At 36.8% G+C, this 17,630-nt stretch overlaps 1 protein-coding gene across 2 annotated transcripts in view; it reads left to right on the top strand.

The window, feature by feature from the left end:
• The window catches only part of SYTL5 (synaptotagmin like 5), a 119,769-nt gene that overhangs the window by 23,627 nt on the left and 78,512 nt on the right, over positions 1–17,630 (top strand). For both annotated transcript variants that reach the window (XM_036271460.1, XM_036271458.1), the window contains exons 3-4: positions 13,914–14,029; positions 15,445–15,553. In XM_036271460.1, coding sequence (XP_036127353.1) covers positions 13,914–14,029; positions 15,445–15,553 — 225 coding nt within the window. The remainder of the gene's footprint in view (positions 1–13,913; positions 14,030–15,444; positions 15,554–17,630) is intronic.

Raw genomic sequence — 17,630 nt, 5'->3', positions numbered from 1 at the left:
GGCAGTGAACATCCTTTGTTTGTTGTGAGAGAATACTGCAGCGCCACTGGGCTGTCTCCATGTTTAATAGACCATAAAATTAAAATTTCCACCCTAACCTCTAAGAGATGAGATGAGTCAGAAAGTGACTCATTCTCTAATCAGTTGGAAGCACAGCCTTTATTGTCATTTACCTTGAATTGAGTAAAAGTAAAGAGGTTTTATTGCTGTAGCACTTACAAGATTAGAACAAGGACTGGTGGAGGGAGGCTAACTGTTAACACTGGGCTAAGCAGATATCAACATTGTTTGTCTCCAACCCCATCTGATTCTAATAAGGTGGTTGCTGTAAGTCAGTTTTATTTATTTATTTATGTGTTATTATTATTATTTTTTTAAATCCTCACGGGAGGATATTTTTTTTTATCAGTTTTCAGATAGAGTGTGGGGGAGGAAGGGAGAGAGAGAAAGAAACATCGATGTCAGAGAGACACATCGACCAGTTACCTCCCACACTACCTCAACCAGGGCCGGGGATCAAACCTGTGACGGAGGTATGTGCCCTTGACTGGAAATCGAACCCGAGACTCCTTGGTCTGTGGGCTAACACTCAACTGCTGAGTCACACTGGCCAGGGCTATAGATCCAGTTTTAAAGTTAACTCTATAGAAACAGAATGAAAAATACCCTGACACAGCCGGTTTGTTCATTTTGCTGTCTTAATGAGACCTACAAAATTCCACATGATTATGTTAGTTGAGGTAGTTGCCGTTCAACAGAAAGAGAGTCATAATGACTGTTTTTCCTAAATAGCACTCCAGCTGAACTCAGAAAGACCTCAAAGATAAAAGCTACATGACAAGGAACCAAAAAACAGAACACTTCTGATATGGTATTCATGAGCTGATATTATATTCATGCCATGTTGTGCTATTTCATGCTGCTCTGTGTCCTTGTGAGAGTCTCTTTTTGAAGAAGGAGGAACCTGATGTTTTGTTTTTGATGAATTGGTAGTGATTACTGAAATTGATGAAATATAACTGAAATAGATGAAATATGAACCTCTGTCAGTGAACTTGTAAGAAGAGAATACTGATGATTGGAACATACACAGAGAGAGTGCAGGAGGGAATGTATAGTCCTTTGTTTTGAAAAAGAGAAATACAGCCCCTGACATCTAGTAAGTGATCTTGTAGAATCAAACCCCTGAGTTTCCAAGGTCTCATTTTCCTTCTTTCCCCCAAGGAAGAAGTGTATCTGTGGCTTCAGCAGAGCTAGAATTCTGCAGAGCCGGTGTCCAGAAATTTTGCTTCATATTGGAGCAGTGTCCAGTTCAGCATTGCGCTAGCTTAGTTTGTGTTTCCAGTTGCAATCCATCAGTCCTTTGCATGTGGGGTCCACAGGGCCACATGGCTATGGCAAAAGAACTGGCTAATGCAAGGCAGCCAAGATAGTGAGCTCCTTTTTGGGGGATTGTGTATCCCCAAATTTTCATAGGCTTGCATTGGTCCTACCTCTTCTAGCCAATGATTTCTACTCCCAGGTTTGATTGACAAGTATGTTCCCTAGTCACCCAACTCATTGCACATGCATTTATCTCCTCTTTATTGGACCCGTTCCTCCAGTGACCTGCAGGGAATGGGCTGGTGGTTCCCTGGGGAGTTTGCCGCTTCCTGGTGAAGCTGCTCAGATGGTTATGCCTATAAGGTCTGGCCTTACTTTTGCTCCTTTCTTATCAATAACTAGCTAATTACAACAGTATCAGTCTGATACTTACATGTAGGCTTTGATGTTGTTAGGAGCTGACCTGGCACTCAGACATAGGCCAAGGTGTTCTCCTATTGGACATAATCTCAGAACACAAGCATCTCACAAGATCACCCATGGTGAAGCGAGACAAAATAAGAATACTTCACAATATTGTCTAAGAATAGACAAAAACAAGGTGATGCTTCAAGCCACAATGTAACAAACACCCCCCTTTCTTGGCTAATGTAAATGATATGCTGCTTCCTTAACAATTATAGTTTTACCCTTGTTCTAGTCTTAACTCCTTCTAGATAAAACTTATTAAGGTGCCAATCATATCATTGTCCCCACTTCCTGACATCACCTAATCTAGAGCAGCTCCCTGTTCCCTTGAACTGCCCCAAAAATTACCTAACATAAACCTAAATCCTATATTATATCCTTTTAAATGTAGTCTTCCTCGGAGGCCCCATGGTTCTCATGGCATGTGTTTTTCTTCATTGCAATGAACAAAGATCTCAACTTATTTAATCAGAGGTGGGTTCCTGGTGATCTCTGGTCTGATAGGGATTGACAGTTGCCACATAGTCATTTCAAAATTATCCATAGTTTAATAAATTTCCATAATTTAACTACAGGAACAAAATTAGCCCACATTGACCCAGAGATTTTGGGGCACAGTAAAGAGCTGTTTTGAGTGCCTTGACATACTATTTTCAAACACCTGTTAAAATGGCCCTCCCCCATTTTAGAATGCTTTGTTCACTGTGGTATGACATCTTAACACCTACATAGACTATAGTTTTAATGTGAAAATAGCATACATATAAGACACTCTAGCCTGGCTGGTGTGGCTCAGTGGTTGAGCACTAACCCATGCACCAAGAGGTCACTGGTTTGATTCCTGGTCAGGGCACATGCCCAGGTTGTGGGCCCAATCCCCAGTGGGGAGCACACAGGAGGCAGCCAATCCATGTTCTCTCTCATTGATATTTCTATCTCTCTCTCCCTCTCCCTTCCTCTCTTTCTCTAAAATCAATAAAAACATTTTTTAAAAGACACTTTATAAATTATTTAATAAAAAATTTATTTTAAATATTAAAAAAATAAAAAAGACACTTTATAATGTATGTGATTGGTTTAAACAATAGTAAAAAGAGTATCTATGTATTTATTATCTAGTTTAAGAAAGAGAACATTCTTATTCTGCATGATTTACTTTATGGTTTTACTGCATTTGGATATGTCCCTAAGTAATATATTTTCTTTTTTTTTTTTCTTCATTTTTGAGTGCTACAGAAATGGAAATCATACTGTGTGCATTTTGTGACTTTTTCTTAGCTCAACATTGTTTTGTGAAATCTATCCATATTTATATTAACACCATTACATTAATCTTCACTATGGTATCATCCTATAATGTATCTATTTTCATGTAGATGGACTTTTATATTGTTTCAGTATATAACGTTACCAAAAAAAATGCTGCTGTGACATTCTTGTACATATGGCGAGACAAAAATGTACAAAAGTTTTCCTAAGGTGGGATTTTTCAAACCATGGGTCATGACTAATTGGTAGGTTTTTCATTTTTAAAGAATGAAATAGAATAAAAATTGTCAGTATACATATATGTGTGTGTGTGTAAGTGTAATAATAAATGCAATACACAGGATAGGGCAAAAGTAGGTTTACAGCTATTCATATGGAAAATTATATAATAATTAATAAATAATAATATAAGAATAAACTGTTTCACAGACTCATGACAATAAATGTGCTTTTGCTCCACCATATATATACACATATAAATATAAATGCATGTTAAATACATATGTAAATATATGTGTCTGTGTGTTTATTTTCTGGATAGTGATATAAAATGTATTTCTTACTGTAACCTCTTCCAAAGATGTTTGAGAAGACTCCTGTAGGGAGTGCATCTAGGAATGAAACTGCTGAGCAAAGGGTATTTTTTTCTCCTATAAAACTAAGGAGAACTTAACTTGAATTTACATTTAAATAAGCTTTCAAGTAAAAGCTTGAAATACCAAGACTTTAATGTTAAAGAAAATTAAGGCCTAGAAAATTCTGAACACTTAATAATCATTAATCATAAATAATGAGTGTAACCCACTTAATTTCAGTAAAATTCATTCTTCAGAGTATGACCTAGAGGAAACACAAAATTTATTCCAAGCTTTGTATTTTTCAAATGTTAGATTGATGTGGCAGAGAGGAATATAAACTTTACATTGGGTATCATGTTTGTTTTCTTTTCTCTTTTACCCCTCCTTTATTTCTATACTCTACCCCCAGCACACACACAAACACTATCACAGCTCTTTATATGAAATGCTACATGTTATTCCTTGGCTTCTATAGATTTTCACCATTACTCAAAGCCTTGATATAGCATACAAGTATGAGTTCTCATCTGACAATTTTATCAAATGTAAAGGGTATGGGTTTTCAGTATAAATTTTGTTTCTATCATGATACCTTTATAACTTTGGGAAGGATCATGTGAGCTTTGATTTCCTCCTCTGTAAATTGAGAATAATAATAGCTACCTATGGCTTATAGTGAGGGTTAGATATATCATATATACATTGCCTACCACTTTACTTGATACATAGTATACACTCATTAGATATTTGTTTCTCATCCTACTGAGCCATTCATCTACCTCCATGACCTGAGAAGATGGCAAAGGTATACATTCAAGGGATTGTTCTGATGTCACAGAGCTCTGAAATGACAAATGACTCAGGCACATATCTGAGTTGAACAAATAAAAGGATTATAGCTAGTGTTTTCACAAGAATAGAAAAAGATCTTATTTCTAGGAAGATCTTATTTGTGTTAGGTGTTGGCAGCTCTAGGTATATATGGTAAAGATGATATGGAGACGCATTTCCTGGGGCATGTAGAGTGAATATGTACCTTTTCCCCCTATCACATGTAAAACTGCTCTCAGTGTGCTATCCACCTCACCTCATATCCCAAGAACGTACAAAAATAAATAAAAAATAAGCTGAGATTTTGGCATACCAGCATTGGTGTTTTTTTTTTTTTTTTTCCAACTACTGGTTTACATTATCATTCTTATTCTTGTTTTTTTAATTTTAACTTTCTAGATGTAGTTTATCTTTATTTTTTAAAGTATTTCAGATGTCTCTTCTCTCCCCCAAACTCCCTCCTTGTTGCTCCAGCCACACTCCCTGCCCTCACCGCACTGTTTTCCATTAGTCATGCATATATGCACATAAGTTCTTTGCTTTACCTCTTCCCTACCACACCCACCCCCTTTCCCTCTGAGGTTTGTCAGTCTGTTCCCTAATTCTATGCCTCTGGATCTATTTTGTTCATCAGCTTATTTTGTTCATTATATTCCACAAATAAGTGAGATCATGTGGTACTTGTCTTTCTCTGACTGGCTTATTTTGCTTAGAATATTACTCTCCAGATTCTTCCATGTTGTCTCAAGGGGTAAGAGATCTTTCTTTCTTACAACTGCGTAGTATTCTATTATGTAAATAAACCACAGCTTTTGTGTTCACTCATCTACTGCTGGAAACTTGACTGTTTCCTGATCTTAGCTATTGTAAATGGTGTGGCTATGAACACAGGGTTGCATATATTCTTTCTGATTGGTGTTTCAGGCTTCTTAGGTTATATGCCTAGAAATGAGATCACTGCGTCAAATGGCAGTTTTATTTGTAATATTTTGAGGAAACACCATATTGTTTTCCATAGTGACTGCACCAGGGGTGTACTAGAGTACCCTTTTGTTCACATGCTCGCCAGCACTTGCTAGTTGAAGATTTGTTGATGGCACCATTCTGACAGGTGTGAGGTGACACCTCACAGTTGTTTTAATTTGTATCTCTCTGATGACTAGTGATCATTTTTCATGTCTCTTGGCTATTTGTATGCTCTGTTTGGAGAAGTGTCTATTCAACTCTTCTGCCCATTTTTAAATTGAATTGTCTTCCTTTTGTTGAGCTGTATGAGTACTTTATATATTTTGGATATTAACCCTTTATCTGATATATCATTGGCAAATATGTTCCCCCAGAGGGTGGGTTCCCTTTTCATTTTGATGCTGGTTTCTTTTGCTGTTTAGTTTAATGTAATCCTGTTTATATATTATTTTCCTTTGTTTCTTTTGCCTTAGGCTATGGATCAGTGAAAAGTCTGCTAGATATGATGTCTGAGATTTTGTTGCCTATCTTTTCTTCTAGGGTTTTTATGGTTTCCACAAGTTACATTTAAGTCTTTTATCCATTTTGAGCTTATTCTTGTGTATAAGTTGATGGTCTAGTTTCATTTTTTTGCATATAGCTGTCCAATATTCCCAACATTTATTAAAGAGGCTGTCTTTACTCCATTGTATGCTCTTGCCACCTTTGCCAACTATTAATTGAGCATACTGTCTTGGGTCAATCTCTGTTCTGTTCCATTGATCTATATGCCTGTTATTGGGCCAGTAACCGCTGTTTTGATTCCAAAGGCTTTGTAGTATAACCTGATATCTGGTATTGTGATCTCTCTTACTTTGTTCTTCTTTTCAAGATTGCTGTGGCAATTCGGGGTCTTTTTTGGTTCTGTATAAATTTTTGGAATATTTGGCATAGTTCTGTGAAATATGTCATTGGTATTTTAATGGGGATTGCATTGAATCTATAGATTGCTTTGGGTAGTATGTGTATTTTAATGATGTTAATTCTTCTAATCCATGACCAAGATTAATGCTTTTATTTTTATTTTATTTTATATTTGTTACAGATGTTTCTCCTTTTTAGGCTCTTTGACACCCTCCTCCCCATCCCCAGACCCCATCCCCGCCATGTCCATGTCCATTGGTTATGCATATATGCATATAAGTTGTGTGTTTTATCTCTTCCCACCCCCACCACCTCTTCTGAGGGTTGTCAGTCTTTACCCTACTTCCCTGTTTCTGGGTCTACCCTATTCCTCAGACTGTTATATTCATTCTATTCGATATATGTGAGATCATGTGGTATTTGTCTTTTTCTGCTTGGCTTGTTTCACTTAGGATAATACTTTCCAGGTCCTCCATGTCATTTCAAAGGACAAGAGAACTTTCTTTCTTACAGCTGCATAGAACACCATTGTGTATATGTACCACAGCTTTTTTTTAAATTATTAATTAAATCTGTTACAGATGTTTCTCCTTTTTCCCCCCACTAATTCCCCCCTCTCACTCCCTCCCTGCCCTTTCCCAGCTTTGTTGTCCATGTCCATTGTTCATGCACACATGCATATAAGTTCTGTGGTTTATCTCTCCCCCACCATCCCCTCTTTAGGGGATTATCAGTCTGTACCCCACTTCCGCATCTCTGGGACTACCCCATTCCTCAGACTGTTATGTTCTTTATATTCCACAAATAAGTGAGATCATATGAAACTTGTCTTTCTCTGCTTGGCTTGTTTCACTTAGGATGATGCTTTCAAGGTCCCTCCATGTAGTCTCAAAGGATAAGAGATCTTTTTTTCTTACACCTGCTTAGTACTCCATTGTGTATATGTACCACTGCTTTTTTATCCATTTGTCTACTGATGGACACTTGGGCTATTTCCAGATACTAGCAATTGTAAATAGTGCTGCTACAAACATGTGGGTACATATAATCTTTCTGATTGATGTTTTAGACATCTTAGGGTATATTCCTAGAAGTGGGATCACTGGGTCAAATGGAAGTTCAATTTTTAATTTTTTGAGGTAACACCATATTGTTTTCCATAGTGGCTGCACCAGTCTGCATTCCCATCAGCAGTGCACTAGAGTCCCCTTTTCTCCACACCCTCACCAACACTTGTTGTTTGAGGATTTGTTGACAGGTGTGAGGTAATACCTCATTGTTGTTTTAATTTGCATCTCTCTGATGATTAGTGATGATGAGCATTTCTTCATATGTTTCTTAGCTATTTGTATGTCCTGTTTGGAGAGGTGTCTATTTAATTCCTCTGCCCATTTTTTAATTGGATTATTTGTCTTCCTTTTGTTGAGTTATATGAGCACTCTATATGTATTGGAAATTAACCCCTTACCTGATATATCATTGGCAATTATGCTCTCCCATACAATGGGTAGCCTTTCCGTTTTGATGATTGTATCTTTCGCTGTGCAGAAGCTTTTGAGTTTGATGTAGTCCCATGTGTTTATTTTCTCCTTTGTTTCTATTGCCTTAGGTGATGTGTCAGTAAAAATTCTGCTGCGTATGATGTCTGAAATTATGTTGCCTACAGTCTCTTCTAGGATTTTTATGGATCCATGAGTTACATTTAAGTCTTTTATCCATTTTGAGTTTATTCTCGTGTAGGGTGTAAATAGATGTTCTAGTTTCATTTTTCTGCAAGTAGCTGTCCAATTTTCCCAGCACCATTTATTAAAGAGGCTGTCCTTACTCCACTGTATGCTCTTGCCACCTTTGTCAAATATTAATTGAGCATATTGCCTTGGGTCCATTTCTGGGTTCTCTGTTCTGTTCCACTGGTCTATATACCTGTTCTTGTGCCAGTACCAGGCTGTTTTGATTACAGTGGCTTTGTAGTATAACCTGAAATCTGGTAATGTGATCCCTCTAACTTTGTTCTTCCTTTTCAAGATTGCAGTGGCTATTCGAGGCCTTTTTGGTTCCATATGAACTTTTGAAGTAATTGTTCTAATTCTGTGAAGTATGCCGTTGGTATTTTGATGGGCATTGTGTTGAATCTATAGATTGCTTTGGGTAATATGGACATTTTAATGATGTTAATTCTCCCAATACATGAACAGGGTATGTGCTTCTAGTTTTTTATATCTTCCTCTATTTCTTTTTTCAATGACCTGTAGTTTTCTGCGAATAGGCTCTTTATTTCTTTGGTTAAGTTTATTCCTAGGTATTTAATTTTTTTGTCACAATGGTAAATGGGATTGTTTTCTTAGTTTCTCTTTCTGTGAGTTCATCATTGGTGTATAAGAATGCCATCGATTTCTTGATATTAATTTTGTATCCTGCTACTTTGCCAAATTCATTTATTAAGTCTAGTAAACTTTTGAAGGAGTCTTTGGGGTTTTCTATGTATAGTATCATGTCATCTGCAAATAATGACAATTTCACTTCCTTCATTCCAATTTGGATCCCTTTTATTTTTTCTTCCTGTCTGATTGCTGTGGCTAAGACTTCCAGTACTATGTTAAATAGGAGTGGCGAAAGTGGGCATCCTTGCCTTGTTCCTGATCTTAAGTGAAATGCTTTTTGTTTTTGCCCATTGAGTATGATGTTGGCTGTAGGTCTTTCATATATGGCCTTTATTATGTCGAGATATGATCCCTCTATTCCCACACTGCTGAGCGTTTTTATCAGAAATGGATGCTGGATTTTGTCGAAGCCTTTTTCAGCATCTAATGATATGATCATGTGGTTTTAATTATTCATTTTATTTATGTGGTGTATCACATTTATGGATTTGCAAATATTGTACCAGCCTTGCATCCCTGGGATGAATCCCACTTGGTCATGGTGGATAATTTTTTTTTTTATGTATTGCTGGATTCAATTTGCTAGTATTTTGTTCAGGATTTTGGCGTCTATGTTCATCAGGGATATTTGCCTGTAGTTTTCTTTCTTTGTTGTGTCTTTTTCTGATTTTGGAATTAGAATTATGCTGGCTTCATAAAACGAATTTGGAAGTCTTCCTTCTTCTTGAAATTTTTGTAATAGTTTGCGGAGAATGGGTATTAGTTCTTCTTTGAATGTTCGGTAAAACTCCCCCGTGAAGCCATCCGGGCCTGGGCTTTTGTTTGCTGGGAGAGTCTTGACTACATCTTCAATTTCTTCTGTTGTTATTGGTCTGTTCAAGTTTTCTATCTCTTCCTGATCCACTTTTGGGAGACTATGTGTTTCTAGAAATTTGTCCATTTTGCTTAGATTGTCGAATTTGTTGCCATATAATTGTTCATAGTAGTTGTTAACAATCTTTTGTATTTCTGTGGTGTCAGTTGTTATCTCTCCTCTTTCATTTCTGATTTTGTGTATTTTGGTTCTCTCTCTTTGTTTCTTGGTGAGTCTAGCTAAGGGTCCATCAATCTTGTTTATCTTTTTGAAAAACCAGCTCTTTGTTTTATTGATCCTTTGAATTGTTTTTTTGGTCTCTATGTCATTTATTTCTTCTCTGATACTTACTATGTCCTTCCTTGTACTTGCTCTGGAGTTTTCTTTTTGTTTGCTTTCTAGTTCTTTAAGTTGTGAGGTTAGATAATCTATTAGAGATTTTTCTTGTTTTTTGAGGTAGGCCTGTAGTGCTATGAACTTCCCTCTCAGAACTGCTTTCGCTGCATCCCATAGATTTTGTGTTGTTGTGTCTTCATTTTCATTGGTTTCCAGGAAGTTTTTGATTTCTTCCTTGATCTCCTCGGTGACCCATTCATTGTTTAATAACATGCTATTTAGCCTCCATGTGTTTAAATGTCTTTGCCTGTTCTTGTTGCAATTAATTTCTAGTTTCATGCCATTGTGATCTGAGAAGATGCTTGATATGATTTCAATCTTCTTGAACTTGTAGAGACTTAGTTTGTGCCCTAACATGTGGTCTATCTTTGAGAATGTCCCATGTGCACTTGAGAAGAATGTGAATTCTGTAGTTTTGGGGTGTAGTTCTCTGTAGATATCTATTAAATCCATTTGGTCTAGTGCTTCATTTAGAGTCTCTGTTTCCTTGCTAATTTTTTGTCTATAGGATCTATCCAGTGATGTCAGTGGGGTGATGAAGTCCCCTGCTATGATTGTATTGCTATCGATTTCTCCTTTGAAATCTTCCAGGATATTTTTAATATATTTTGGTGCTCCTATATTGGGCGCATATATGTTAACAAGGTTATATCTTCCTGTTGGATAGATCCTTTCAATATTACATAGTCGCCTTCTTTGTCTCTAATTATGGCCTTCATTCTGAAATCTATTTTATCAGATATGAGTATTGCTACCCCAGCTTTTTTTTCTTTTCCGTTTGCTTGGAAGATTTTTTTTCCACCCCTTCACTTTCAAGCTATGTGTGTCTTTTGTTGTGAGGTGGGTACCACAGCTTTTTTATCCATTCGTCTACTGATGGACATTTAGGCTGTTTCCAGATCTTAGCTATTGTATATAGTGCTGCTATGAACATGGGGGCACATATATTCTTTCTGAATGATGTTTCAGGCTTCTTAGTGTATATTCCTAGAAGCAGGATCACTGTGTCAAATGGAAGTTCAATTTTTAATTTTTTGAAGTAACATCATATTGTTTTCCATAGTGCTTTCATTTTTTTAATATCTTTCTTTATTTCTTTTTTCAATGTCCTTTACTTTTCTGAGATTCTTTCTTGTTTGTGTGTGTGTGTGTGTGTAAATCCTTTTTGCTATTGTGGAGGTTGGTAAATATTTAGAAAAATAAAATGCTAGAGGGGAAACATTTTAGACCTCGTGGTCATGTGTTTTGTGCTATACTCAGTTTTGCAGTTGCAGTAATAAAGCAGCCAGAGAAAATACAGCAACAAATGAACATTGCTATGTTCAAATAAAACTATTTAGGGACAATAAACTTTGAATATAATTTATATAATTTTCACATGTCATGAAATATTCTTCTTTTTATTTTTTCTAACCATTTAAAAGCTTGAGCAAACATCCTTAGCTTGTATGCCATACAAAACAGTAGTTGGTTAAATTTGGTCCACAGGCCAGTTTGCCTACTTCTGCTCTATTGTTCTTCTGAATTATGCATAGTTATCTCCTCACAACTTGTGTAATAGTCCTGAGATGAATATTAAAAGAATATATATTTCTTTGTTTTATTCCTAAAATGAATATTAAATATATATATATGTATTTCTTTGTTTTATCAGTATATTTATTTTCAATTGCCTCTATAAAAAATTACCACAGTTTAGCAGCTTAAAACAATCCACATATATTATATCTCAATTCTATAGCTCAGAAGTCTGAGTTGGCTTGGTATGATTCTCTCAGGGTTCACAAGGCTGAAATCAAGGTATGGGCTGGCTGAGGTTCTATCAGGTGGTTCTGCGAAAATTCTACTTTCAAGCTCATTTTGGTAGGCAGAATCTGATTCTTTGTGGTTGTAGGAATGAGGCTCTGATTTTCTCATTGGCTATGAACTAAAAGCCAGCCTCCCTCGTAGAGGCCTCCCTCTCTGTTCCTTCATGTGGACCTCTATATCTCAAAGTCCTCTCCGTACAGCAGATCTTTTTCATATTTGAAATCTCTCTGACTTATTCTACAACATTTCAGCATCTGAATTCCTCTTCTTCTTCCTCTGTTTTTAAGGGCTTAGTGATTACTTTGGGACCACCTATAAACTAGAAAAACCTCTCGATTTTAAGGTCAGCTGATTAGAAACTATAAGTCGATCAGCAAAGTTTAATCATAGCAGTAGCTAGATTAGCATTTGGTTGAATAACTAAGAGATAGGAACCTTGTGGAGACAGCTTTAGAATTTATAACAGCACAATTGCCACCTATATTTTCAACAAATAATATATAATTCTATAGAGCACTTGAGATGTATCCAGAAATAATTTATCCCATCCAAGCACTTTTTTTAGATTAGATACTCTTAGATTTGACATATTTTATAAACATATTTTATACCATTTAGAGCTAATTCAATAGTCCTTGCTTCTCATTAGGTGATCTAGCAACTTGGAAGTAAATCTGAGATGTACATGCTATTGTCTTTCTTTCCAATTAATAATTTACTCCAAGGATAGCATTTTCATTCTTTTCTTGGGGAAGGAACTGTTTCATATATAACTTACCTTTGTCTCATATGTGTAAAAGTAAGATTTCAGGGTAAATGCTGTGGGGAACAATTTGGCATATTTTTTGGAGTGATTTTTATATTTAGGATCCAAGTGCTATTTTCTAAGTCCAATCAGTTACTGAATCACATGTATATAATATTCTTAGGCTAGAAATATCTATTTGACTCTCAGCTGCTTTACTTCAGCCACCAAGTCAGATTTGTCACCATTCTTGTTGATTCTCATCCTCAGTAGCCTGAGCATCTACATCTTTCTTTTCACCTCTTGCCTCTATGATACCCTGGTTTACATTTTCATGATTTTCTATCCCATCTATTACAATAACTTCCTACTTGGCTGCCTGCTTCTGGTTTCTTCCTTCTCCATATAATGTTCCAGAGATTATATGATTCAACCAGAATTTTAGAATAACTGCCAACGTTCCTCCATTGCCTCCAGAATGGCATTCCAACTCCTTCGTGTGACATTCAAAGATTTCTATAACTCAATTCTATCTTTCAACCTCATTTTCCATTACAGCTCTTCACAGAAGTATTGTGATAGTAGTTGCTGAATACTATTTTTCCAATGATAGAGATGGGCCGTGTTCTGGTACATAGGTCTGTGTAACTGGGGTAAAGGGTTTGTGTAACTATTACAGGTGGGGCTTAAAAGATGGCTTTGGTCATTCAAAGATCCTGATTTTTTACCTTCAACATTCAATTGAGTGTGAAATTCAGGCAAGCCCTTTTACCACCTACATTTTTAATTTACCTCCTCCTCTCTGTTAGTCTTGCCATTGACCTAGCATAAGTCTTGAACTATTGCCTTGGTCAACATGTGTCCTTGTCCCATTCTTTTTTTACTCTAATCCAGTCATAATATGACAGTAAAGTATCATTCTAAAACAGGGTCTTATCATGGCCCCTTAGTAATTCAAAACCTTTACTTGTCCTCTACTGTTTCCACTGAAAATTATTTACCCACTAATGCAGTGATTGAGAACTTGAGCCCTAGGTCAGACTGCTGGGGATGGGATCCTAATTCTCCTACTTACCAGCTATGTGATGTGAAACATGTCATTTTATTGCTCTAAGTCTCAGTCTCCTCATCTGTAAAATTGGGATAATATTTTTTATACAAAGTTGTTATGTAGATAAAAATATATTAAGTATGAAGAGCAATTACCCAGTACTTGGTAAATAGCATATATTTAACTAATACTGGCCATAATAACCACCATAGAATACTCCCAAGACTGAGATGGACTCTATCAATAATTGGCTATTTTTTTACTTAGTTAGGGATTTTAAAGAGACGTATATTTTGTTAAATAACAGAATTTCAATGTTCTTTCTTTTTGCCTTGTGTAGGCAGCTAAGGATTGTAACCGGTGAATGGTTTTTTGAAGAAAAGGCAAAACGTTTCAAGCAAGCCAATGTTCTAGGCACTGATGTTGTCCGACAGTCCATCTTAAGAAGAAATCCAGGTAATTAAAGCAATTATTTGGTTTCAAAATTGTTTTAATCTTCATTTTGGCAGGCTAAATAAGTTCCCGATATTATGTATCAAATGAGCACAGTTTAATTTTCTGAATCCCTTAGATCATTTCAAAACATGAACTCTAAATTTGCAATTCATACAAGGGAAGAGGAAGTCAGCAGAAAGAAATACACAGTGATTTTCAATGTATCTGATAAACTGAAATTTTTAAAGGAGGTATTTATCTTCATCATAGACAGTTCTTTTATTGAATGCACCTCTAATATTTTACTAAGCATTTAAGGAAATAACACAAAGAAAAATAAATGGTTTACATTGTCACATTGCAAAAGCAATGCTTGATTTTTCAACAAAAAATATCTTTCAGAATTTTTTTAAATGTTACTTTTTATAATCCACTGGTTCTCAACTAAGGGGTAATACTGTGTATTGTGCTCTTTCCCCAAGCCAGAGGAGAATTTAGAAATGCAAGCAGGGCAGTGAGGTGGGGGGGGGGGGATGATAACAGTATTTTGCAGTCAGGTGTCAGAGATGTTCCATGGTCTGAAAGGTACAGGGCAGTTTCACTCAGTGAAGAATAATAGTGTCACCAAATGCAAATAATAGACCACCCTGAGAATGCTATTCTGTGCATTCAAACTATAACTTAATTGGTTAAATATTGAGTGAAACTTGTATTTAGGAGCATATTTCTTATGTGTGGTGTAGTAAAGGCATCTCCTGTCCTGTTCCTAGGGTATCTGATATTTCATATACAGGAGACTAAGGCCCTTGTTTTGAAGTCTCACAGAAAGGGTTGGGAGACTTGGAACTTATTTCAGTGCCACTTTCAGGTGTGGCACTAGCAAGAAAGGGCTTTCTCAGATGAGTAACATCAGGTCTGATGCTGCAAAGGGACAGAATGCAGTAAAGTTAACATTAAACTGTTAGCTACTTCCTTCACTCAAATCTCAGCACCTTCAAGTTATGAGATGTATTCATACATACTCACCCTCCCCTTAAATTTGGCTTAGATACTCAGAAATTAGAGTATCATTTCTAGGATCACATCATGAATTCCATCTCTAAAAATTTGGAGTTCTCATGAACCCAGGCTCTTCTGCCCTAGAGATATCTGCAGAAAGATCATGTATTGTTTACTCCACTGTAGTCATCCCTAGAAAACTTATCTCAGCAAACCTCCCACAGATCAGTCCTGATTTTAGTCCTCATTTAACTCTGGAACACTCAACTGATTAGAAATAACTATGTGACTGGGAATTTTAGGATGGAAACATCATTGCTAATTATTATAGACTTCATTGTCCTGTGCTAAAGCAGGAAAGTAAATGAAGAATAGAAGATTATTCTCATTACTTGCCATTTTGTACGTAAACTTGTCTTCTGATTATTTTTAATGAGGAGCTGAAGAAATACAAAGCCACGAGAAAAACCGCGAGGAAGCAGAAAAGTCAAACACTTCACCTTCTGCTGGGCAGAAGGCCAGTCATGATGGACCCAAGAGAAAGGGGTAAGATACAGCCTTTCCAAGGGAACTTTTTATCTTTATTTCAGACACCTTTGAAATAAAGACTCCTCAGTTTTTGAAGTCTAATGTCATGTCAGTGACCCAGAAAAGGTCAGAGACTTAACAAAGGTTACATTCTCCTGAGGAAATGAAGTTTTAATTACTTTCGGTTTTAGGTGAATAAAGGTCCCCTCTGATCTGTAAGAGTCTTTCTTGTATTTGACATATCCAGTCGTGTACCAAGTGGTTTCCATTGCTTGTAGGTAGAAGGTTTCATGTCAGGGCCAGTTTTGTCTATAAAGAGGTGATGACTGACTTTGTTATAGAATGTCAACACCCCTCCCCCAATCCTGAGTGCTGATATATGAAATATCCAAATCAAAGACTTATTAGTTGGGCTGAAAACATTATATTCCCTGTTTAAAATGCAGGCTTCTGGCCCTGGCTGGTTTGGTTCAGTGGTTAGAGCGTAGGCCTGCGGTCCAGAGAGACCCGGGATAGGTTCCTGCTGGGGGCATGTACCTTGGTCGTGGTTTGTCCCCGGCCCTGGTTGGTCGTGTGGGTGGCAGCCACTTGATGTGTCCCTTTCACCTCGGTGTTTCACTTTCTATCTCTCTTCCTCTCTCTCCCTCCCACTCTATCTGAACGAAAAAACGAAGAAATGTCCTCAGGTGAGGAAAAAAAATAAAATAAAATGCAGGCTTCCTTAAGGGGAAAAATAACATTTGGCCACCTCAGCAACAATTCAAAAGCATACATCAGGTACTGAGACTAGGAATAGGAGGCACATCGGGAAGCAAGATTCAAGGAGGCACTGGAAAACGGGACAAGCGGGTTCCATCAAGGGAGAAAAGTGGCCCACAAAATATTGGCTATAAGGACCAAAAGGCAAACTGTTGCTTCACAGCATTTTACAATCTTTATTTCTCAGGCAGCTGTTGGTTAGTTTTGTGGCTAAGGTGGTGAGAGTTCTAATATGCACCAAATTACCTTATGGTCCTTTCCAGGTAGCATTGTTTTCTCAGCAGAAATCAATGTGAGAGATTGCCAATGTTTGAGACTTTAAAAATCAGTTTTTTATTTTTATTTCTTTTTAGAATCTTGAACTGCAAATAGGAATGAAACTTAAGTATCTTCTAACTAAAACACTCATGATTAACCATGTCTTCATTAATTAGCAGAGATGAATGGAAAAGATAACTTAGAGTAGGCAAACATCTGAGGTTGTTGATTCTTCCTACATGTTGAATTCATCTGTCACTCCTCAGGATTCCCACAATGCCTTGTGCCAGCGCATCACTCCTTACATTGCGCGCGCGTGCGCACACACACACACACACACACACACACACACACATAATTATAAGCTCTCTTAGTGCTGGGCTTGTTGCTTTTTTGCTTTTGTGCTACAGCATGGTGCCTGGCTCATCAAAACCAATCCAATGACTTGATTAAATAAGTAACTCAGATTCTACAAATGCTTCTAGGAGCTGTAATTTGCAGACTCCAGTTTAGGCATCATTGTGTAGGTTATAGCAGAATGCTGAACTTGGAGCTTGGAGAAAATAAGTAACTCTCCAGCACAATGAGTTATATACACCCTGAATTGTTTTTTAAAAATCGTCATAGCACTGGACTGAGCCTTGCGGGAACTCAAAATTGGGATCTGATGGTTCTCAGTCTTCAAGGAATAGAAACACCTGGTTGGGGGGAAAAGGTACATACTTGATAATTTAATATGTATAGAAGAAGTTTAAGAAAAGATAAGATGATAATATGAGCTGCCTGGAAGCCTTTCTAATACAAGACAAGGTGTTAATTAACTACATGAGATGTCATAAGTCAGTAAATAAGTAAATATTAAATAAGTGACAGGTAATCAATGTCAGGAAAGCACAGGGACCATCAGGAAAGACATCAAATTGTAAGTTGGACTTGATGAGGACTTTGAAAGATGGTTGGGGTCCAGATAGCAAAAAGTGGGAGAGTGATCAAGCTGGAGGAGATACTTTAAGTAGAAGTTCAGAGATGGGGACATGCATAAGGTGAGTCTCAGAGCAGAATAGGTTGACATTATATT

Source organism: Molossus molossus, unplaced genomic scaffold, assembly GCF_014108415.1.
Source record: "Molossus molossus isolate mMolMol1 unplaced genomic scaffold, mMolMol1.p scaffold_m16_p_2, whole genome shotgun sequence".
Taxonomy (NCBI): Eukaryota; Metazoa; Chordata; class Mammalia; order Chiroptera; family Molossidae; genus Molossus; species Molossus molossus.
Note: the sequence above shows the minus strand (reverse complement) of the source record. Positions and strands in the feature narration are given on the sequence as shown.